Here is a 22,995-nt window from a genome sequence, read left to right as displayed (position 1 = left end):
TGCTCAGCTACAGTATCTGTGCTGTAAACAAACCAACACTGTTGATGCTCAGCTACAGTATCTGTGCTGTAAACAAAGACTTTACTCTCAGCTACAGTATCTGTGCTGTAAACAAAGACTTTACTCTCAGCTACAGTATCTGTGCTGTAAACAAACACTTTACTCTCAGCTACAGTATGTGTGCTGTAAACAAACCAACACTGTTCATGCTCAGCTACAGTATCTGCTGTAAACAAACCAACACTGTTCATGCTCAGCTACAGTATCTGTGCTGTAAACAAACCAACACTGTTCATGCTCAGCTACAGTATCTGCTGTAAACAAACCAACACTGTTCATGCTCAGCTACAGTATCTGTGCTGTAAACAAACCAACACTGTTCATGCTCAGCTACAGTATCTGCTGTAAACAAACCAGCACTGTTGATGCTCAGCTACAGTATGTGTGCTGTAAACAAAGACTTTACTCTCAGCTACAGTATCTGTGCTGTAAACAAACCAGCTAGACTGAGAGATGCAACCCAGGTTTTTGATATCATGATGATATGATATGACATCATACTGTCATGGGGGTGTTTTAGGTGACAGTAATCAGCTGCATGGAAGATGAACTGTCATTATCCATGTAAACATCTTAGTGGGAATATTGTATTTCAGAATAAAGGCAAAAACTGCAATATTTTGTACATGTAATAGTCACTATGGTCTAAACAGTTCTGTGTGTGTGTGTGTGTGTGTGTGTGTGTGTGTGTGTGTGTGTGTGTGTGTGTGTGTGTGTGTGCGCGCGCGCATGCATGTGTGTGTGTCTGTGTGTGTGTGTGCGCATGCATGTGTGTGTGTTTGTGTTAGATCTATTCTGTTACCGCTGTGGGGAGCCGGGACACGTCGCCAGAGACTGTGAGAGGACTGAGGACGGTGAGCACACACACACACACACACACACACTCACACACACACACACACTCACTCTCTCTCTCTCTCTCTCTCACGCACACACACACACACACACACACACACACACACAGACGCACACCGATGCAGAGTTGCAGCCTACAGACACTCAGACACGACAGGGGAGTTAATATCTGAGTTTAATACATCGATACAAAGGACTCTGGATGTGTGGAATTAGTTTGTGGCAACATTTCAGAAACTAATTGCATCAGAATTCTCGCCGCGGCTCCCTGCATGCAGGTCCGTGTGAAAAGTATTTGACACTGAAACGTGACTATGGAGCTATAAAATATATTATTTTTGGACACAGTAACAAACACATGGGATAGTTTAATCTCCTGATTATGAAACAACCCTATCGCCTACATGAGGTGTTGGCATTACATGTTACTTGTCCGAAAACCAGAATGTAGGCTACAATTACAACATGAATATACTATCTTAAAGTAGTCTACTATAATGTTATAATCATGTTTTTCTGTGACTCCTGAGCAAACCAGGCAACTAAAAAAATAGTACAATTTAAATATTTATTAAATAAAATAAATATAAGTTATCAAGAATTAGGGATGTCACCGTGTACACGGGTACACAGATATTAAATCATATCCGTGTCTGTGTCTGCGTACCTGCCTGTCTGTGTACCTGTCTGTCTGCCTGTCTGTCTGTGTACCTGTCTGTCTGCCTGTCTGTCTGTGTACCTGTCTGTCTGCCTGTCTGTCTGTGTACCTGTCTGTCTGTCTGCCTGTCTGTCTGTGTACCTGTCTGTCTGCCTGTCTGTCTGTCTGTGTACCTGTCTGTCTGTGTACCTGTCTGTCTGTCTGCCTGTCTGTCTGTGTACCTGTCTGTCTGCCTGTCTGTCTGTCTGCCTGTCTGTCTGTGTACCTGTCTGTCTGTCTGCCTGTCTGTCTGCCTGTCTGTCTGTGTACCTGTCTGTCTGCCTGTCTGTCTGTGTACCTGTCTGTCTGTCTGCCTGTCTGTCTGTGTACCTGTCTGTCTGTCTACAGCCTGTTATAACTGTGGCAGAGGAGGGCACATCTCCAGAGAGTGTAAGGAGCCGAAGAAGGAGCGTGAGCAGGTGTGTTACACCTGTGGGAAGGCGGGGCATGTGGCGCGCGACTGTGACCATGCCAACGAGCAGAAGTGCTACTCCTGCGGCGGCTTCGGGCACATCCAGAAGGGCTGCGAGAAGGTCAAGTGCTACAGGTAACTAGTCAACAGGTATATGACTCCTTAACAGGTATATATGACTAGTTAATGTTATAATCCATAAGATTTTCATCTAAATAAATGTCTGTTAACTCACAATCTGATAGTGAGTTAACACAATGGTGATTGAGCCTATGGCCCAGTGATGGAAGCCTTTGCATTTTCCGTATTGCAGCATTATATGAACTGGGTGTCTGTGGTGACACAGGGTGGGCGGAGCTAACACAATAGACTCACTCTGTAGGTTACTGTAGGTTCACAGGGTGGGCGGAGCTAACACAATAGACTCACTCTGTAGGTTACTGTAGGTTCACAGGGTGGGCGGAGCTAACACAATAGACTCACTCTGTAGGTTACTGTAGGTTCACAGGGTGGGCAGAGCTAACACAATAGACTCACTCTGTAGGTTACTGTAGGTTCACAGGGTGGGCGGAGCTAACACAATAGACTCACTCTGTAGGTTACTGTAGGTTCACAGGGTGGGCGGAGCTAACACAATAGACTCTCTCTGTAGGTTACTGTAGGTTCACAGGGTGTGCGGAGCTAACACAATAGACTCTCTCTGTAGGTTACTGTAGGTTCACAGGGTGGGCGGAGCTAACACAATAGACTCACTCTGTAGGTTACTGTAGGTTCACAGGGTGGGCAGAGCTAACACAATAAACTCACTCTGCAGGTTACTGTAGGTTCACAGGGTGGGCGGAGCTAACACAATAGACTCACTCTGTAGGTTACTGTAGGTTCACAGGGTGGGCGGAGCTAACACAATAGACTCACTCTGTAGGTTACTGTAGGTTCACAGGGTGGGCGGAGCTAACACAATAGACTCACTGTGATAGGTTACTGTAGGTTCACAGGGTGGGCGGAGCTAACACAATAGACTCACTCTGTAGGTTACTGTAGGTTCACAGGGTGGGCGGAGCTAACACAATAGACTCACTCTGTAGGTTACTGTAGGTTCACAGGGTGGGCGGAGCTAACACAATAGACTCACTCTGTATTTTACTGTAGGTTCACAGGGTGGGCGGAGCTAACACAATAGACTCACTGTGATAGGTTACTGTAGGTTCACAGGGTGGGCGGAGCTAACACAATAGACTCACTCTGTAGGTTACTGTAGGTTCACAGGGTGGGCGGAGCTAACACAATAGACTCACTCTGATAGGTTACTGTAGGTTCCCGACAACTCTTGTGTGAAGTAGGATAACGCGTCTCTGCTAGCATCATGGGTCGTTACTCTGGCTCAACAAACTGACTAATGTCACATGACATTGTTTGGATCTCACCTGCAATTACCACTCATCGCCCTAGGTGTCACCCAAGAGAACAAAACTGAAATCTTATGGATTATAACTTTTAACAGGTAACTAGTCAACAGGTATAGGACTCGTTAACAGCTATATATGACTACTTAACAGGTAACTTAGTCAACAGGTATATGACTTGTTGTTAACAGGTAAATAGTCAACCGGTACATACCTGCCAACCAGAGCCATTGAGTAAGAGTTGCATCATCGCCATTCACTCCAATGGACCTGTTTTTTTTTACCTTGCAATAGTTCCCAGAAGTAAGGTTCTTATATATATAAGAACCTTACTTCTGGGAACTACATATATACATAATTGTATGTATTCAAACGGCCCGCCATGTACTTCCTGGAACTATCCTTGAAGGTGTGTGAGGCGAGAGTGCTACCACTGCGCCACCGTGCCCCCTAAATTCCTTCGCTGTTTTAATCGGTTGTGTTCTAGGTGTACATTTTTTGACCCAGCCCTGGTTCCTCAGCTGGGGATGCAGACCTTGTTTATCTGGGCGATGTCCAAGCTGGCATGGTGCATTTGTGTTTGTGTTCATGGTCGAGGTTAACCACCACTTGACATAAACAACTAGTCAACAGGACTACTTAACTATTTAACAGGTAAACAACAAATGAACAGTCAGACTAGTCGACGGGTAACTGAGGTAAGTACCTCTTAGTCAGACTCAGTCAGGTAATTAACTAGAGGTCTCTCTCTCCAGGTGTGGTTAATACCCGGTCTACCTGTCTGTCGGTCTGTCTCTGCTCGGGTGTGGTTAATTCAGTCTACGTGTCTGTCTGTCTGTCCTCAGGTGTGGTGAGATCGGCCATGTTGCGGTGCACTGCAGCAAGGCTTCTGAAGTCAACTGCTACAACTGTGGGAAGTCCGGTCACCTGGCCAAGGAGTGCAGCATCGAGGCTACGGCCTAACCACGCCCGTCACCAGGCCACACCCTCCCCAGACCACACCCTCCCCAGACCACACCCCAAACCCACAAGCCTCCCCAGGCCACCCCCCCACTCTCTTTCATCATCCTCTTTTCTTTGGCCCAATCCCACGTCTTTTTACCTCTACCCTTCACTTTCCAGCTTGCCCCTCTGAATAGAGTTACAAGGGGTAAGACCTCGATACGTCATCAGTTGTCAGACACCACAAGTTTGTTGCCGGACTAGGGATGTCTTCAGTGTTTTCAGTTCATTTTACTTTCGATTAACCGACACCCTTAACCGGTTAATACCCGGTTCATTTTTTTTTAAAGATGTGAAATACAAGACAGTGGCACGTGCCTTTCAGTCCAGCGGTCCATTCAGGGTTTGAGACTGCATATGCGACCATTATTTTATTTAGAGTGTGCGAGTCCATTGTGCTTTCCACACTACCAAATCTGCTTGAATTTGACATTAGTCTTATGTATTATGTCTTATGTCATAGACTAATGTCTGGAATAGTGATATTTTCGCTCTTCCATGATCCAGAGAAGAGCAGAGCAGACTCGGCCAGCCTGCCTCTCTGTGTGTCTAGGAGGAAAAGGAGGCGGGGCGCGGGCGCTTCCCAGCTCGCTCTCACTCACTCACTCTGGCACAGACCCGAGACGTTACGGAGAGGACTTACGTTAAACATTTATTTAATTTTTTTATTCTTCAGTAGAATCGATGTGGAAGAAGCTTGTTGCATGAAACACGACGAACGTAAAGTGAAAGTAAAAACCTCAGGCAGAGAAATGCAGTTTTCCACTGCCTGGCAGCTCGTCAGGTAACATTAACGTTATATTCAGCCCCCAGTCCCACACAGCACACACAGATTTCACAAAATCTGAAATGGTCAGACTCAGAGCCACATCTGAGCTGTCATTCAGAAATTCAGGGGGGGGGGGGCGGATAGTGCGTGAGAGAGAGACAGGAATCCATGAAGAGCTGCTCTCTCAAACGCTTGGAAAAGACGAGGCAGTTTCGACCTTTCTCTAAATGAATGTTGTTATTGGCAGTGGCAAGAGCTTATAATTCCTATATAATGCTAGTTTAACCCTTGTGCCATGTTTTAATATACTTAGGTTAACATTGCTTCCCACGAAGGAGGAAAAAAATCGCCAGATTGGCAACACCGTTGTATGCAAATTAACCATTTAACCGACATGCTTAACCAGTCAGAGACGTTCTCGGCGGTTACCGTTGACATCCCTATGCCGGACATCAAATCTATTTATCCAACAAAGGGGTAAATGCGACATGGAAATAAACTGTCGTGCACAAATCAGCCTTAAAACAATGTAACGCTAGCCAGCTAACGTTATAACATTGTTTAACGTTCCAACATTGTTTAAATGTTACAACATTGTTTAATGTTACAAGATTGTTTAACGTTCCAACATTGCTTAAATGTTACAACATGGTTTAATGTTACAAGATTTTTTTTACGTTCCAACATTATTTAGATGTTACAACATTGTTTAATATTACAACATTGTTTAACGTTACAACATTAACAGTTACATTGTAATGTTAAACAATGTTGCAACTGTTGTAATTGTATATTATTATCATTACAACATTGTTTAACGTTACAACATGGCTGATTTGTGCATGACAGCGACGTCGACATACTAGCCATTTTTTTGTGATTTTTTTTGTTACACTTGTTACAAAGAAAAGGTATCTAATACATCTAAACAACATGAAACTAAGATAATACGATGTTATCATAATTTTTTAATATTTATTAATGAAGAGAGTACTTAGATTTGTGGATTTCTTTTAGCGTTAGCCACCATCTTGGTGGTAGTGGGGTGTATTGGGATTGGGCCTTTCTCTTTATTTTTCATTTTCTCTGATGCACCTCCCATCATTGGTGCGGAGGCCTGTCACTCAGCCTCGGCCCGACCAATCAGAGGGACGGAAGGAGCGGACAGAAATAACAACAGAAATCCACTTTCTTCTGCATTTCTAAAACAAACCCAGAGTTAGTGTTTGATTTTGGTAGCGGTGTCATGATCTGCCGAGCTTTGTTTAAGAATCTTTCTGCCCAGCCCATTGACCTTTCCTAAGTCCCACCCATTTTCGGTCTCCCTAGAACCAAGGTCAACTTAACCTTTTCCTGTTGTACTCACCACGGACACATCTGTTCAAAGGTAACATTTTAACATCATATTACATTGGTATCACAATCTACACAGATGGACACATTACATTGTATATAGCCATATCTTAAGTTAGCTATGTTAGCAAAACAAGAGCTAGCTAACCCGGCCATAGCTACATCAAAACGAGTTGGCCTAAGATCAGCAACTTCCTCCTCATTTCTAATTCATGTCATCTTAAAATCTGTCCTTTTCCAAATCCTTTTAATGTTACCACAGAAATAAGGAGGAAGTTGGTGATCTGACATTGGGCTAACTCCTCTCCATGTAGCTATCGAGTTAGCTAGCATTTTGCTAATATTAGCTAACTTGAAACGTGATACAATGGGGGTTTCTTTCTGATCCCCCCCCATTTTCTCCCTAATTGTACTTGGCCAATTCCCCCCTCCCCTGCTGCCATGGTCGCTGCTCCACCCTCTGCTGATCTGGGGAGAGCCGTAGACTAGCACCATGCTTCCTCCGACACGTGCAGTTGCTAGCCGCTTCTTTTCACCTGACAGCGGGGAGCTTCACCAGCAGGATGTAGCATGTGGGAGGATCACGCTATTCCCACCAGTTCCCTTCAAAATGTGATACAAATGTAATGTGTCCATGAAGATTGTGATACCAATGTAATCTGATTTAGTAAGGTTATCTTTCAACAGATGTGTCCTTCTGCTGGTAGAGCGAAAAGGGGATGGGCCTTATGAAAGGTCAATTGGCTGAGAGTGTAGACTGATATGTTAAGCCCCTCCCATCAGCCCTAAAAGGGGCGGGGTCACGGGAGGGGAATAAAATATGCTACTCTAAGTTTCTATCTTCTGACGCAGTTATTCACTTTATTTGTACTTTTTTTTCTTTCTTTTATTCCCGGACAAAACTGAGTTTGTCTGAGAGAAAGGTGATTGGCTGCCTCCAGGCTAGCAACAGCCAATCACTCGGAAGGATGGCCACTTCATTACCGCTGGAACGAGCGAGCCGATCGCAGCAGACGACAAATGAACATTGATAATAATTCATATCTTAAAGGTGCGTTTTGTGTTTGGACAGAGAGAGATAGTGCTGACTGAAGCACGGAACGACGGACGAGACCTGCAAAGACAAAAAAACAAAAAAACAATTTTAATTTGGGGGAAAGGAGAATGTTTTCACAAAAGAAAAAAAATCAAATGTTATTTTTGTACAATATATCACTTAGAACTACTGTAAAGAGATCATTTGCTTGTACTGAGTGTTAAGTGGAGGCTGTAAGTTTAACCTGAAATAAACCTGGAGGAGAGAGAGGACGGAGAGAGAGACGCCCCCTGGCTGCTGTCATTCTTTACCCAACCCGGTCTCACTCGGGAGGGGAATAAAATATTCAGTGGTGCTGGAAGTACTTTTTTTTTGGCCACTTTGTTGCCAGATTAGAGGAATATTAACATTAAGATTAGACTGTTGTGTCATTATTCAGTCACCTTTTCTCACTCACCTCGATGTCACCACTTGCTCCCACTGCTGTGTTGGAATCCTCATTCTCTCTCCCACCCTTTTTGGACTTTTAGCCATATTTAGATGAATATTTAATTTTAAATTAACTTTAGGATTATACTGTTGTGATGTCATTATTCAGTGTCTTCTCCTCTTCTCTGCAGCATTACTCAATTTACCCTCGGGAATCAGGGACAGTGATAGCCTACCTGCTATTCCTCCCATATATCCAGGGCCGGATTAATAGTACCAATAGGCCCCCGGGGCTATTCATTTTCTAAGCTATTCATTTAGCCTTTTAGTCATAAAGATTATATCTTCCAGACTGAAATGTTATAACAGAAGTGGAGTATTGGCCAGAATTACATGAACATTTGGACACTTATTCAGCGGGTATTTCAGGTGCACTGTAATTTTTTTTATATATATATATAGACAGTTTTAACTTGACAACAATAACAACCGTCACAACCCACCTGAATATCCGGTTTACTTCCTGTATACATAGCTGAGCGCAGGCTGATATTCGGCTCTTATTAAATGTTAACGTTAGGCCGTGTCTCCGACAGACACATTAACAAGGTAGCCTATTTCGGTCTTTATGTCTTGTAGTAGTTAGTAGTAGTTGTTGTTGTTGTTGTTGATAGTTGCCATAACAACCACCCCTGTCGGAAAGACGTGCACACGCTGGGTAGGAAGCGTTGTTGTCCCAGAGGCGATATTCTTTTTTCGGATGATGGCGAAGGCATAACCCGCCCCTTTCTGCCTCTGATTGGCCTAGCGTCAAACTTCCATCCAAACACATTCGCTTGGCTATCCTGCATTACATCTCTTTCTACAGTCTGTGGTCAGACCGTCAAACTCAGTGGGTCAGACTCAGACATACAGCAGTTACGCTTGCTAGCCTGCATGAAAGACGCCAGTGTGTTTATGTTTTTAATATAGTCATATCTATGGTTTATAACGCTGCCACTAATCAGAGGCAGAGAGGGCCAGGGGTGGGTTATGCCTTCGCCGTCATCCAAAAAAAATATCGCTTCTGGTAAGCTAGCTAGCTAGCTAATGTTAGCTGCTGGTTGGTTGGCTAACTAGCGAATGTTAGCCGTTAGCTAACGTTAACACATTAACTAGACAAACACAGACATGCAGAGCTCCAAAAACAGAGCAATTCGTGATTTTGTTACTGTAGTTTCTGCAGAGTAACGTCCATGTCACGGATCTGACTGATAGTGCAGTAACAGTCAGCAGCTATGATAGCGCAGCCAGGGGGGGGAGGAAGTCCATATATGGTCCATCCGGTCATGGGTCATAGGACATTACGTCATCACAGGATAACGCGATTGGCTGGCTCAGATCTGTTCAAATCTGAGCCAGCCAATCACGTTGTCCTGCGTTGTTTGAGACGTGTATAAAAGGCGACCGCGGGTGGGGGTGGGTGGGGGGAACCAGAGGAGAGGAGAGCAGAGGGGGAGAGGAGAGGGGGAACCAGGGGGAGAGGGGGGGAGAGGAGAGAGGGGGAACCAGGGGGAGAGGAGAGAGGAGGGGAGAGGAGAGAGGGGGAACCAGGGGGAGAGGAGGGGAGAGGAGAGAGGGGGGACCAGAGGGGAGAGAGGGGGAGAGGAGGGGGGGAACCAGGGGGAGAGGAGAGGAGAGAGGGGGGACCAGAGGGGAGAGAGGGGGAGAGGAGGGGGGTGACCAGGGGGAGAGGAGAGACCAGAGGGGGGAGAGAAGAGAGGGGGAGAGGAGGGGGGGAACCAGGGGGGGAGAGGAGAGAGGGGGAACCAGAGGAGGGGAGAGGAGAGAGGGGGAACCAGAGGAGAGGAGAGCAGAGGAGGAGAGGAGAGAGGGGGAACCAGAGGGGGGAGAGGAGAGGGGGAACCAGGGGGAGAGGAGGGGAGAGGAGAGAGGGGGGACCAGAGAGGGGGAGAGGAGGGGGGGAACCAGGGGGGGAGAGGAGAGAGGGGGAACCAGAGGAGGGGAGAGGAGAGAGGGGGAACCAGAGGAGAGGAGAGCAGAGGAGGAGAGGAGAGAGGGGGAGAGGAGAGAGGGGGAACCAGGGGGAGAGGAGGGGAGAGGAGAGAGGGGGGACCAGAGGGGGAGAGGAGGGGGGAACCAGGGGGAGAGGAGAGGGGGAGAGGAGAGAGGGGGGACCAGAGGGGGGAGAGGAGAGAGGGGGAGAGGAGGGGGGGAACCAGGGGGAGAGGAGGGGAGAGGGAGAGGAGAGGGGCTGGATCCCTCCAGGGGCACTGCCATCTCTCTGGGCGGCCCTGGTAGTGGAAGCGATCATCTTGCTCTATAATGACCAGAATGGGTGTTGTTCAAACTGAACATTTATTTCTTCAACATGCTGCAGCAGAAAGGGAGATAAACAGTGGACACTATTTTCGTAGTTAAGCTATGAAGTAGCCTACTTCCCCCGCAGCATCGTGACATTGAATGAAAGTATAGGCTCGTTTGAGATGACTTCTGGCTCGCCTGGGAAGCAGCCGAGAGCAGCCGAGTGCAGTCAGCAAATTAGAGGCAGAGAGGGGCGGGTCATGCCTTCGCCATCATGGGAAAAAAAAGATTGCGTCCCGGAGCTAGCCTGAGAGGCTAATAAAAGCTACATGTTACAGAGTAAGCTGACTATCAGTACGTTATTGCACGCATAGGCCTATCTTTACATTTAAACGTTTACATAGCAAAAATAGAAATAGAAGTAGGCTATGTCAGTGTTTTCCCCGAATAGCTGAGAAAGTGGACACTGTCAATAGTTAGCACTGTGAAGCTGATACAATTCAGGTGGCGGTAATGCAACATTTAAGGATGCCAACCGCCATAAAACACAGAAGAAGAAGCTGAGAAAGTGCTGTGGGGTTGCAGCTGGTGAAAACCGTCTATATATACAGTATATATATATATATATATTTACATCTCTTGCCACCAGGGGGTGCTGCAGCACCCACCGCACCCAGCTTCCCGCGCCCTTGACTCCACGTGCCTCCAAATATGCCCATTTGTCACTCCTCTTCAGGGTCATGTCCCCCCAGGGTCACGTCCCCTCAGTGTCCTTATTGCAGACATGAAAGGGTACGTTTTGTGTCATAATATACGGGAGGACTGTTGTACCCTCTGGAAATCTTTCGTTCATTGAAATATGTATTTTCTTCCTCCAAAGGTGAGGATTTAAAATCTATTCTGAAAGCGGTTTCTGTTGCTAGTCAGCGTAACTTGCTGTTTTGACACAGCCCAAGTTCACACCACTCACTGCGTGTGTCTGCTTAAGCGAGAATTATGCTTGACGTATGGACTGTCCGGAAATGATGAGACACGGAATCCTTTTGCAGCTGCAACTGTGTTGCGTTTGGCCTGTATGATGTGATTGAAATCTTCATATTTTTTCTAGCATTGCTCATTACTCCTGTGTGAAATATGCCACTCTGCTGCCAAAGTGATCACAAAATAGACTATTCGTTTTTTATCAATGAAAATTATGTCCACCGTGTCGATGCAGTTCAGCAGCTTTTCTTTTATTATCATTATTTTATTATAGGAATTATTGAAGCTGCTGTAGGCTGGCAGACACAGCTGCACATCTCCTCATCTGTCCCTAGATGGAGACATACTGACTGACAGACGGCGGCGCCTGGATGCTCTACTTTCACCCTTGACCTCTCAGACGTACTTCCTGTTTGTGTCAGCGCGTGCAGTTTGTTGTTCAAACAGAACTTTACGTCCTCAAACAGAAGAAGCAGAGGGATCATAAAATGGTGAGAAACACGCTTTGATACGAAGCTAACAGCTAGCTAGCACTCCGTAAGATAACCTGTTAACCTTGGCTAACCGCAAATAACCTACAGAGTCTAAGCTAACCTGTTTGCAAGCCGGCTAGCATCTGTCCATAGAGAGAGAGAGAGCTAATGTTAGCTAAAGAGTATAACTATACCCACCCTAGAGATACACGATAAGCCACGGTTGCCGACTTTGGGTACCTGGCTGGAGTGAGATTTTGATGGCATGGGTCATGTCTCAATTCACCATCAGGCTTTTAAAAAGTACATGCAGCTTCGTACACACACACACACACACACACACACACACACACACACACACACACACACACACACACACACACACACACACACACACACACACACAAGATGAATACATGCAGCAGTATGCTGTCAGTGATGTCACTTGTCCTTATGGAATGAATGAATATCCAGACTCCTACCTCCCAATGTTATGTTTTGGCATGACCATATAAGTACAGTATTGCCAAAACATGTTACAAGGTTTAAAATCTAAGTCAACAAATGGCTTGCAGTTTGCACAGTAGACTATAATAGCCTATATCAGTGGTTCTCAAGCTTTTCACATCAAGGACCCCTCTAAACTGACACAAATTAGACCATGGACCCATTTGATAAGATTTTGTCCCAGGTACCCCATCTGAAAAGATAGTTGCTTTTAGGTGATTTATTACAGAAAGTGTACCAAACCCATGATCAGAATAGTCATACGTTCTGTAATTGTGTTATATGGAATCATAGCGAAAATAAATGATCCCATTTTTGCTGGGGACCCCCTGGGACCACTTCCAAGATCCCTGGGGGTCCCTGGACCACAATTGGAGAGCCACTGGCCTATATAATGTGTTCCACAACAGTGACAGAGATGACAGGCAAACGTACAGCATTATGGTCAAAAAGGGTCTTAATTACTCTATTACTCTGATTGGTGCACGATATGCTTATCTCCGTGTTGCCATCACTCACTGCAGGTGGGGTTGATTCTCTGCCCGAAGCCGAGACCCGGCTGGGCTGTCTCTCCACTCCTCTCCTCTCCTTATGAGTGCATGCACTGAGTAATGCTGAACAGCTTTCTGCCATTCAAATGTCTTGCTGGATGTTTAGTTCATTGTGTCAATTAGTCAATGTTTTACGATTTGAAATGCGAGTGGCGGGGGGATTGTCGCCGCACTCGCTTTACGCGTGCTGTGAGACTAGGCCTATAGTGACAGGTTTCTGAATGGAGTCTGGTGTGACTCGGGCAGAGTGGAAACAAGCTGTGGAGTGGACAGGAAGCTGTCTGTTAGCTGCTAACGCTAACTCATGTTTGTCACTGTGTTTTCACCAACAGGCTCGAAATGCAGAGAAAGCCATGTAAGTACTGTGTGTGTGTGTGTGTGTGTGTGTGTGTGTGTGTGTGTGTGCGCGCACTGTCTGTACAGTGTTAATGTTGTGGTAAACGTGTCATCTGGTATCCAGCCCCTATGTATCTATGTGTGATGATTTTTTTACTGTATGCCTCCGCCAGCGATAGCCAGGCCGGAGGCATTATGGATCCGGGTTGTCCGTACGTACGTACGTATGTCTGTCCTATGTTTGTTACCGCGATATCTGAGGAACGCCTTGACGGAATTTAATCAAATTTGCCTCAAACCTCGATTTGCACTCAAGGATAAACTGATTAGACTTTGATGGTTAAAGGTCAAAGTTCAAAGTCACTGTGACCTCACACACCCAATTTCCAAGCTCTGTAACGCAACATCTCAGGAGCGCCTTGACAGAATTTCTTCCAATTTGCCTCAAATTGCGATTTAGACTAAAGAATGAACTAATGGCATAAGTCCACGGTGCAGTCGTTCTAGTTTATATATACCGTATATATATAAATTTTTTATTGGGTAAAACAAAATTACAAGAAAGAAAAATACAAAAAAACAAAATAAAACAAACATTTATACAAAACAGGACCCCCCTGACCCACAAAACCAACAAAGATATTAGCTCACAGTATATATATTCAATATATGTGCCCTTCAGGACATATCAACCCAGGCAGGATCAATAAGTGGACAGTCTCCACCACACACAACAACAAAAAAGAAAAGACAAATGCAACCTATCTATGATTGCGAGATGTCCATGGTCCCCACGCACAGATTTCCACAAATGCATTCCACGTGGAAATATTTTCTAATTTAGCGCCATGCATATGAGCCACCGACATCTCCATGACTCCCAGGTCCACAGCTGAAGAAGCCCATTGTTCAACAGGCAGAGTATGAGGAGGCTTCCATCTTTGAGCCACACTTTGGTTTTGTGGCAGTAAGACCCAGCAACAGCCAAGGCCTCTGCCTCAAGGATACATTCAACCCAGTAAAATCATTCAACAACAAAACAACAGGAGGACAAGGAATAGAGCGGAACACCAGGCTAGACTAGAGGCTGGACACCAGGCTAGACTAGAGGCTGGACACCAGGCTAGACTAGAGGCTGGACACCAGGCTAGACTAGAGGCTGGACACCAGGCTAGACTAGAGGCTGGACACCAGGCTAGACTAGAGGCTGGACACCAGGCTAGTAAATGAGTGTTTTTGGATTCATTCAGAAGCTGGTGGCTTTGAAACAATGAACAGCATGCTAGTGAACTACAGTGCCCATAATGCATCTGTTCTGCTGTGTTGTAGGACGGCTCTGGCTCGGTTCAGACAGGCCCAGCTGGAGGAAGGCAGAGTCAAGGTACTGCTCTGCTGCCATGGTAACACACTCACACAATCCCACAGGATTCCCACAGTCATGGGAATACCTGCAAAAGTCATGGGAGTTTCGACATCTAATTTTCCAGGCCTGGAAAACTCATGGAACTAGTCAAATCCTTGAAAGTTTTTGAAAAGTCATGGAATGTTGTGTGTAATGAAATTAATTGTTCCAAATTAATTCTCTGTAGTTGTTGACGTAACGTAGCTCTAATATGTGTTGACATGTGACCCACTGACTCCAAATCAGTACCAGATATTACTACACTGGACAAATAGAACACGTGTGTTGTTTTATCCATGAAAATGTTCTCTGTCTGTCTGACTACCTGCCTGCCTGTCTGTCTGTAGGAGAGGAGGCCCTTCCTGGCTTCAGAGTGTAGCGAGCTTCCTAAAGCAGAGAAGTGGAGGAGACAGGTTGGTCACTCTGTATTTATTTATTCATTCATTCATTCATTCATTCATTCATTCATTCATTCATTCATTCATTCATTTATTTATTTATTTATTTATTTATTTATTTATTTATTTATTTATTTATTTATTTATTTATTTATTTGACGGGGACAATGCTCAATAACGAAGCATCAAACATAGAGGACTCAAGCGCAGTAAACTGTATAGTACAGAGGTTTCTGATGGCCTGATACCTGCCTGGAGGTGTGTCTGTAACCGATGACGCGCTCGTCTGGAGTCGGGCCTGTGACTGCTCATTAGTAAATGGCCTGCATTTATATAGCGCTTTTATCCAAAGCGCTTTACAGTCAGTAGGTACATTCACCCATTCATACACCGATGGCGGCAAGCTACCACGCAGGGTGCTGGCACACAATCAGGAGCAATTTGGGGTTCAGTATCTTGCCCAAGGACACTTCGACATGCAGACTGGAGGAGCCGGGAATCGAACCACCGACCTCTTTTATCCAAGGCGATTAGTGGACAACCCGCTCTACCTCCTGAGCTACAGCCGCCCATTAGTGGTCAAAAAGTGTTGGCTAAAACCTTTACGCTTTGTAAATCCTTCCATTAGTTTGTCAGTGGAAAACCTTTTAATATGAAGCAGCAGGAAATGTTATAGTAACGTAACGGTTTCTCCTCGGCTCTCCTGCTTTTTAATTTAACCGCTCTCAGTGCGATGCAGCCGTCAAGCTAACGTAAGTCACTGAGCAGACTTATACGTGTTTATACTGCTCTCTGAACAAGCTCGCTCGTCAGGCTGAGCTGTATATCGTCACTGCTGCTACTGACTATAAACAAACCAGTTGAATTGACTTGAACACATTGTACTCACACTGGGTTGAAAATAGGAAAGAATGTATTTTAACATTACGTTAGTTTCTACTCACATTGTGTTGAAAATAGGAAAGAATGTATTTTAACGTTACGTTAGTTTCTACTCACATTGTGTTGAAAATAGGAAGGAATGTATTTTAACGTTACGTTATTTTCTACTCACTGGGTTGAAAATAGGAATGGTTGTATATAACGTTGTTATGTTAGTTTCTACTCACACTGGGTTGAAAATAGGAAAGTGGGTGTAATTCCCACCCTGTATAGGACGTTACGTCAGTTTCACAACACAGCCTCTCAGCACCGCGGCTCAGAACACTCTGTGCTCAGCTTAGTTTGTCACCCGGATTCAGAACGACGACACATCGCCCGTCACTCAAAGTACCTACCTGATCATTGTAACCGACCATAGAATATGATGATGGCCATCTGTGACCATCATAAATCACTGTACTATAAACTGCCCTAAAGATGTGTCAACGCTGCTGTTACTAACCTGTGTGTGTGTGTGTGTGTGTGTGTGTGTGTGTGTGTGTGTGTGTGTAGATCATCAGTGAAATCTCTAAGAAAGTGGCCCAGATTCAGAATGGTGAGTATCTGAAACGTTTGCTCCAGAGACAGACAGACAGACAGACAGACAGACAGAGCTGAATTGTATCCACCTCCAGACACTCGGTACCACACGTAATTTTTATACAGAGTTTCCACCCGAAAGCTACGTGATGTAAATTCACACACAAATGATTTCAGAAGCTAGGTATCACATTTAATAAATATCTATGCACATTTAAATTAAGTTACAAACATGTCACCAACAGGAAGCGGGAAGCCCTAAATCCCAGTTTGAGCGACAGTCACTTTGTGTAGATTGGTATTGGCTGATGAGTGGGAAAATAAGAGCGTTGAGTACATAGCCTGCACTTCTTATTGTGAAGGTACAGGAAGGCTTAATAAAGCATTAATATGGTGTATATGAATATAATAACAAGGTATCTGTAACATTACAAGTTAATGTAAAAGCCATATTAAACTTTCTCTCTTTCTCCACCTGTCTGTCTCTCTCTCCACCTGCCTGTCTCTCTCTCTCTACACTTGCCTCTCTCACACCTCTCTCTCACCTGTCTGTCTCTACCTGTCTCTCTCTCCACCTGTCTGTCTCTCTCTCTCTCTACACTTGCCTCTCTCACACCTCTCTCTCACCTGTCTGTCTCTCACCTGTCTCTCTCTCACCTGTCTGTCTGTCTCTCTCTCTCTCTCTACACTTGCCTCTCTCACACCTCTCTCTCACCTGTCTCTCTCTCACCTGTCTGTCAGCCGGTCTGGGAGAGTTCAAGATTCGGGATCTGAACGATGAGATCAACAAGCTGCTGAGAGAGAAGGGTCACTGGGAGGTCCGCATCAAAGAGCTGGGAGGACCAGACTACGGGGTGACCAATCATTCTATTCATATTATATTCACCATCAACTCTATTCATATTACTATTAACCATCAGTTTTGGACGCAAACAGTCCGACGAAAGTGACAGAACCGCCCAGAACACACACAGACCTTACACACACAACACAATACCGAGCCGGAGTCCCAGCAAACTAGATTGCTTCAGTGCAAACAAATCCCATGGTGCAGTTTGATCCAGAACGAGACCACCTCTTTTCCTCGGACTAAACAGCCTCATTTGGTCCGGACCAAGGTCCGGACCAAATGAGGCTGTTTTGATCCGAAGTTTGGTTTGGATCAAACTGAAAAGTCCTAAACGAGGTTGGTGTGAAAGCCCCCATTAGTCTTGATTAATGTTAATGTTAAAATTAATGTGAATATTAACGTAACTGTTTCAGCGTGTGGGACCTAAGATGCTGGACCACGAAGGGAAAGAGGTCCCGGGGAACAGAGGCTATAAATACTTTGGAGCGGCCAGAGATCTGCCCGGAGTCAGAGAGCTGTTTGAGAAAGATCGTACGTATCTGTCTGTCTGTCTGTCTGTCTGTCTGTCTGTCTGTCTGCCTGTCTGTCTGTCTGTCTGTCTGTCTGTCTGCCTGTCTGTCTGTCTGCCTGTCTGCCTGTCTGTCTGTCTGCCTGCCTGTCTGTCTGTCTGTCTGCCTGTCTGTCTGCCCGTCTGTCTGTCTGTCTGTCTGCCTGTCTGTCTGTCTGCCTGCCTGTCTGTCTGTCTGTCTGTCTGTCTGTCTGTCTGCCTGTCTATCTGTCTATCTGTCTGTCTGCCTGCCTGTCTGTCTGTCTGTCTGTCTGCCTGTCTATCTGTCTGTCTGCCTGCCTGTCTGTCTGTCTGTCTGCTAGGGATGCAGGTGGCGACTAATTTCCCTGATGACTAGTCTATTTTTTCTGTATTTAGACTACCGGTAGTTGACTAGTCTATAAGTAAGAAAACACTCAGAAAATAGCCAAACTGAACACAATTTAATCTATAAGGTTAAAAAGTTGTAAAAAAATGTTTTTATTTATTTTTGTGACACTTGCACTGTTTCTATTTTTTTTACCTTTATTTATACAGGGGTGGCCCTTGAGAGCAAGCTCTCATTTTCAAGAGCGTCTTGTTACAGCAAAACATTTATAAAAAGTTATAAAATTACAGACAGACAAGATGAAGACAAACAATAAAAACAGATGATAAAAAAAAACATCGAGTAAGACACGAACACTCCCTGTGCTTAAATTTTAGAGTGTCCTGGAGCCTATTCCATTTACCAGGGGCATAGAATGAAAAAGCTTCTTTCCCTGTTCAGTCCTCACACCTGGAAGGAAATGGAAGTGTTAGCATGTTAGCATCCAGGTCTCCCGCTCTCATTCCTGCCGTACTGTAGAAGTATAGAAAAGAGTGAAAAGGACAAAAGATGAAAAACAGCAGCTGTGTCAACTAGTGAGAGTAACGTTGATGCATCAATTCATCGTCCATGGTGCAGTTACATAATCTATACTAATGTATACTATACTGTCTGTCTGTCTGTCTGTCTCTGTCTGTCTCTGTCTGTCAGCGGCCCCGGCGGTGAGGAAGACGAGGGCGGAGCTGATGAAGGATGTGGATGCAGAGTATTACGGCTACAGAGACGAAGACGACGGAGTACTGCTGCCTCTGGAGACGCAGCACGAGAAACAAGGTGATCAGCCAGAGGGGGCGCTGCAGAGCCCAAATTACATCATTAAAGCCCCTCTCCAGTCAGTTTCCCTGCCTGTATACAATATTCTTATAAATATCAACAACTAGCCAACACATATCAACGCTGGTGGGCTTTATGGAAAGAGTGTGACTCCAACTGCTTGACAGTTGTATCAAACTGGTCATTCAGTGGTGTTCTACTGCCAAGTAACTAACGTAGCGATTCTAGCGAACAGCTGTGAGCTAATGCCAGAGGCTCTGATATCTCACTGTCTCTGCTAACGTAACTCCATGCTGTAATGTATTATTTGAATATCGTACGTCAGTCGTTAGACAACCATAATGTCTGACGTCATCATTGGGCTGGGAAGAGTCACTTATCTCCCGATTCGATACTATCACGATACTTGGCTGCCGATTCATAAGTATTGCGATTCTACAAGTATTGCGAGTCGATATTACAAATTTTATTGCAATTTGTGTTTGCTCTTTTTTAACACTAGACCATGTGAAAGTGAAACAATTTTTTTGCCCAGCCCTAGTCATCACCCTTTTTTACCAACAGCTTATTTTTAGGACTTTGAGCACAAAATAAGGTTATTCGTCAACAAAATACACTGGCGAACACTGTAGCTAATCAACAGAGCAGGGAAAAACCCAGCTATACATGAAATATCTTAAAAATGACAAAATACACTGGAGCGGGGCTTTAAGAATCAATCACAGATTTACCTTCCCAAGGGTTTTAAAAAGCTGTGTGTGTGTGCGTGCATGTATGTATGTGTGTGTGTCTCTGTGTGTGTGTGTGTGTGTGTGTGTGTGTGTGTGTGTGTGTGTGTGTGTGCGTGTGCGTGTGCGTGTGTGTGTGCGCCTCTGTGTGTGTTTGTGTGCGTGTGTGTCTCCCTGTCCGTATGCATGTGCCCGTGTGTGTGTGTGTGCGCGCAGCTGTAGCGGAGGCAGTGGAGAAGTGGAAGTCAGAGAAGGAGGCGCGGCTCTCAGGAGAGAAGGAGAAGGAGGAGGAAGAGGAGGAGCAGAACATCTACACCGTGCAGGACGAAGAGGTACAGCACTGACCAATTAGCATCTGTTGTTGTTAGCATAGCCCTTCCTGTTAGCTTAGTTAATTTTGTTTATTGTCCTTTTGGAAATTATTTTTGCGTCTGTGGCAGTCAGACAAGATACAGTACAATACAAATACAAACAGTTGTGACAGATTTAACAAATATTTGCTCACAAAGGCTAACAGGAGGCTACTAGGAACCATTTCATGAAGTGTTCGTTCCAACTTGTAAAAAACACTGTTGCCTGGAACTCACTAGTACTGTGTGTGTGTGTGTGTGTGTGTGTGTGTGTGTGTGTGTGTGTGTGTGTGTGTGTGTGTATGTGTGTGTTTTCAGCTTGACGAGGAGAGCAGAGAGGAGCAGGAGGGAGAGGAGGGAGGACATGCCTTCATCTCCCACGTTCCTGTTCCCTCACAGAAAGAGGTAGATTTTGATATCTTTATTTATGTTCACATTTAGACAAGAATCATTGAACATTGAAAACAGCCGAGCGGTATCCTCCTAACCTCATGAGGCCTAAATTGGCTAGTATGACCCAGATGTTTGCAAGTATAAACCCTGATAACTTGAGTTATTACTGTTTTCACTGCTATACTACCTCCTACCACGATATATATATATATATATATATATATATATATATATAAAACTCTCCTTTTCCTTTGCTCTTATTTCTTTTTTGTTATTGCTGATGTATTCTTTTATTTTATGTATTTTTATTCTGTGTGCTGGTTGGGATGTTTCAATGTAAAAAAAAAAATACATTTGTTAATGTATTGTAATGGCAATGCTCCCTGTTCAAAAATAAATATTATAAAAAAAAGAATCATTGAACACAAACAATAATAGCTGCACAAACATTTGGAAATCTCAGAACGACAAATATATCCCGTCTGTCTATGGATAAAGAAAGTAGCGCCTCCTCCAAATGATCACTGATACAGAGCAGAATTTAGCCAGTGCCTTAGACTTGACTTGGACTTGGACTTGACTTGGACTTAGACTTGACTTGACTTGGGGACCGCCCACTTGGAAAGAGTGGGCGGTCACTAGGGGTGCCACGATATTGACTTTTTCCTGTCGAGGTAAGCGCAAAAAAATGACAGAAAAAAGTTATAAAGTAAGGTAATTGTCCTTAAATAAAGGTTTAGGATGCATTCATTCATCTAGTATAATCTTTATATAAGTCTATAAATAGTCTTTCTTTATTCCAGTGTTGTTGTCATTAATAATAATAATAAGAGTCGGCATTCCAGCCACGCATTCGGGCAAGCACGCGTTCATGATTGAAAAACAGACAACATAGGAAGTGCGGAAGGGGGCCGACTCTGCAACCAAATACTTAGACTTGTTGTTCGTGCTGCTCGCCACATGTTGCTGTCTATGGTGTATTTCTTCACTCTGGCAAAGGCATCAGATGCTGCTATCTGGTGCAGTCCTGAGCGGGTACCTCCTGAGGTGGATGGGTTGCCTTTCATTGCATCATAGCGATGACGAGTTGGTCCTCAGATGCGATGCCAGATTTGTCGTTTTTCATCGCATGGAAATTGATTTTCTTGCCACAAACACGACACAGCCTCATCCAAATTCTTTGGCTTTCCGTCTTCCTCGGGCAGAAATTCCGAAATGCTCCCAAACGGGAGAAATAATGTTGGGTTTCGCCACAAGAGCCATGTTTTCAGTGCGGCCAGCAGATCAAAGCACTTTTTCCGATCAGAATACTGCCAATTGGTGAGTGGAAATTTCCATCACACGACGTGAAAAAAATAAGCCACACAATTTTCAAAATTTTCCTCAAATTTGGCTCAAACATCCACTTGGATTCAAGGATGAACCGATTTAGATTGTGGTGGTCAAAGTTCAAGGTTCACTGTGACCTCATGACCACCCTTTCCATCAAGGGAGGGGGCGGGGCTAGGGAAAAGGGCATAGCTCGGGATAGAGACAGTCGGCATGTGTGGGAACGCCCACAAAATGTTATACGGCTGGCGCGCGAGTGGGGTAAAACCGCTGATATATCTCAATGGGCTGACTCACCAAAAGACGGTGCTGTGGCTCTAAACTACATGTTTGGGGGTTCTAGAGCAGAACACAAGACGTCTGCTCAGATGTGCGTTTACTGCGGTGGTTAAATCCCCGATCGTGTCTGCCTGGGCTGGGCTATCAGCTAAATTCTAGGGTTTGAGGGGTGGGTATGGAGAGTGGTGCTCAACAGAAGATCTGTCTGACGTGTCTGTCTCTCCCTGTGTGTGTGTGTGTGTGTGTGTGTGTGTGTGTGTGTGTGTGTGTGTGTGTGTGTGTGTGTGTGTGTGTGTGTGTGTGTGTGTGTGTGTGTGTGTGTGTGTGTGTGTGTGTGTAGGTGGAGGAGGCTCTGGTGAGGAGGAAGAAGATGGAGTTGCTGCAGCGTTACGCCAGTGAGACTCTGCTGGCCCAGAGCCAGGAGGCGCGGGCCCTGCTGGGGTTGTGAGGGGGAGGGGCTTGATGGGGTTGTGAGGGGGGAGTGGCCTGATGGGGCTGTGGGGGGGGGGGGGGGGGGGGGGGGGGGGGGGGGGGGGCTGAGTGGGTGGAGTGTGTATGAGAGGGTTGCAACTAATGAGTATTTTCATTATGGATTATTATGGAAGTACCCCTAGGGATATTTGTACCTCTGGTTGGGAATCACTGTCATAGAAGACTAAAGAAACCAGAAAGAAATATTTTTTTTCCTAAACGCTTAATCGATTATGTAAAAATAGTTGATTAATTTTCTGTGGAAGGACTAATGTCCTCATGGTTGCCGCTGTAGTGTGTGAGTGATGGTGTCAGTGTAAATAATGTTTTTTCTACATGAAAATGATCTGTTTCCTATTAAAGACATTCAGTTCAGTCTGAACCTGCTGCTGTCCATCTTCTGTCCACCAGGGGGAGGGGTCCACTGGGTTCCAGGGAACTCATGTCCAGGTTTCAGGACTCGTGTGAGTGAATGAAG

The 22,995-nt window shown here is 45.1% G+C and overlaps 2 protein-coding genes across 2 annotated transcripts in view; both read left to right on the top strand.

Moving 5' to 3' along the window:
- Positions 1-7,869, top strand: part of cnbpb (CCHC-type zinc finger, nucleic acid binding protein b) — a 12,224-nt gene extending 4,355 nt beyond the window's left edge. Inside the window, exons 3-5 of the mRNA XM_083660844.1 lie at positions 849-914; positions 1,961-2,159; positions 4,273-7,869. Coding sequence (XP_083516970.1) covers positions 849-914; positions 1,961-2,159; positions 4,273-4,390 — 383 coding nt within the window. The 3' untranslated portion in view covers positions 4,391-7,869. The remainder of the gene's footprint in view (positions 1-848; positions 915-1,960; positions 2,160-4,272) is intronic.
- A 3,855-nt stretch (positions 7,870-11,724) lies between these two features.
- Positions 11,725-22,494, top strand: isy1 (ISY1 splicing factor homolog; the record flags this gene model as incomplete). The annotated part of the gene is made up of 11 exons (XM_083660721.1): positions 11,725-11,792; positions 13,165-13,187; positions 14,498-14,549; positions 14,918-14,983; positions 16,403-16,445; positions 17,171-17,283; positions 17,693-17,810; positions 18,845-18,967; positions 19,912-20,027; positions 20,364-20,450; positions 22,387-22,494. Exons 1-11 carry the CDS (start codon positions 11,790-11,792, stop codon positions 22,492-22,494), a joined length of 852 nt encoding a protein of 283 aa, XP_083516847.1. The 5' UTR covers positions 11,725-11,789.
- Between the last annotated feature and the right edge of the window lie 501 nt (positions 22,495-22,995).

Source organism: Poromitra crassiceps (genome assembly GCF_964638095.1).
Source record: "Poromitra crassiceps genome assembly, chromosome: 25".
Taxonomy (NCBI): Eukaryota; Metazoa; Chordata; class Actinopteri; order Beryciformes; family Melamphaidae; genus Poromitra; species Poromitra crassiceps.
The sequence above is the reverse complement of the archived record's forward strand: the minus strand, read 5'-3'. Positions and strand labels throughout refer to the sequence as shown.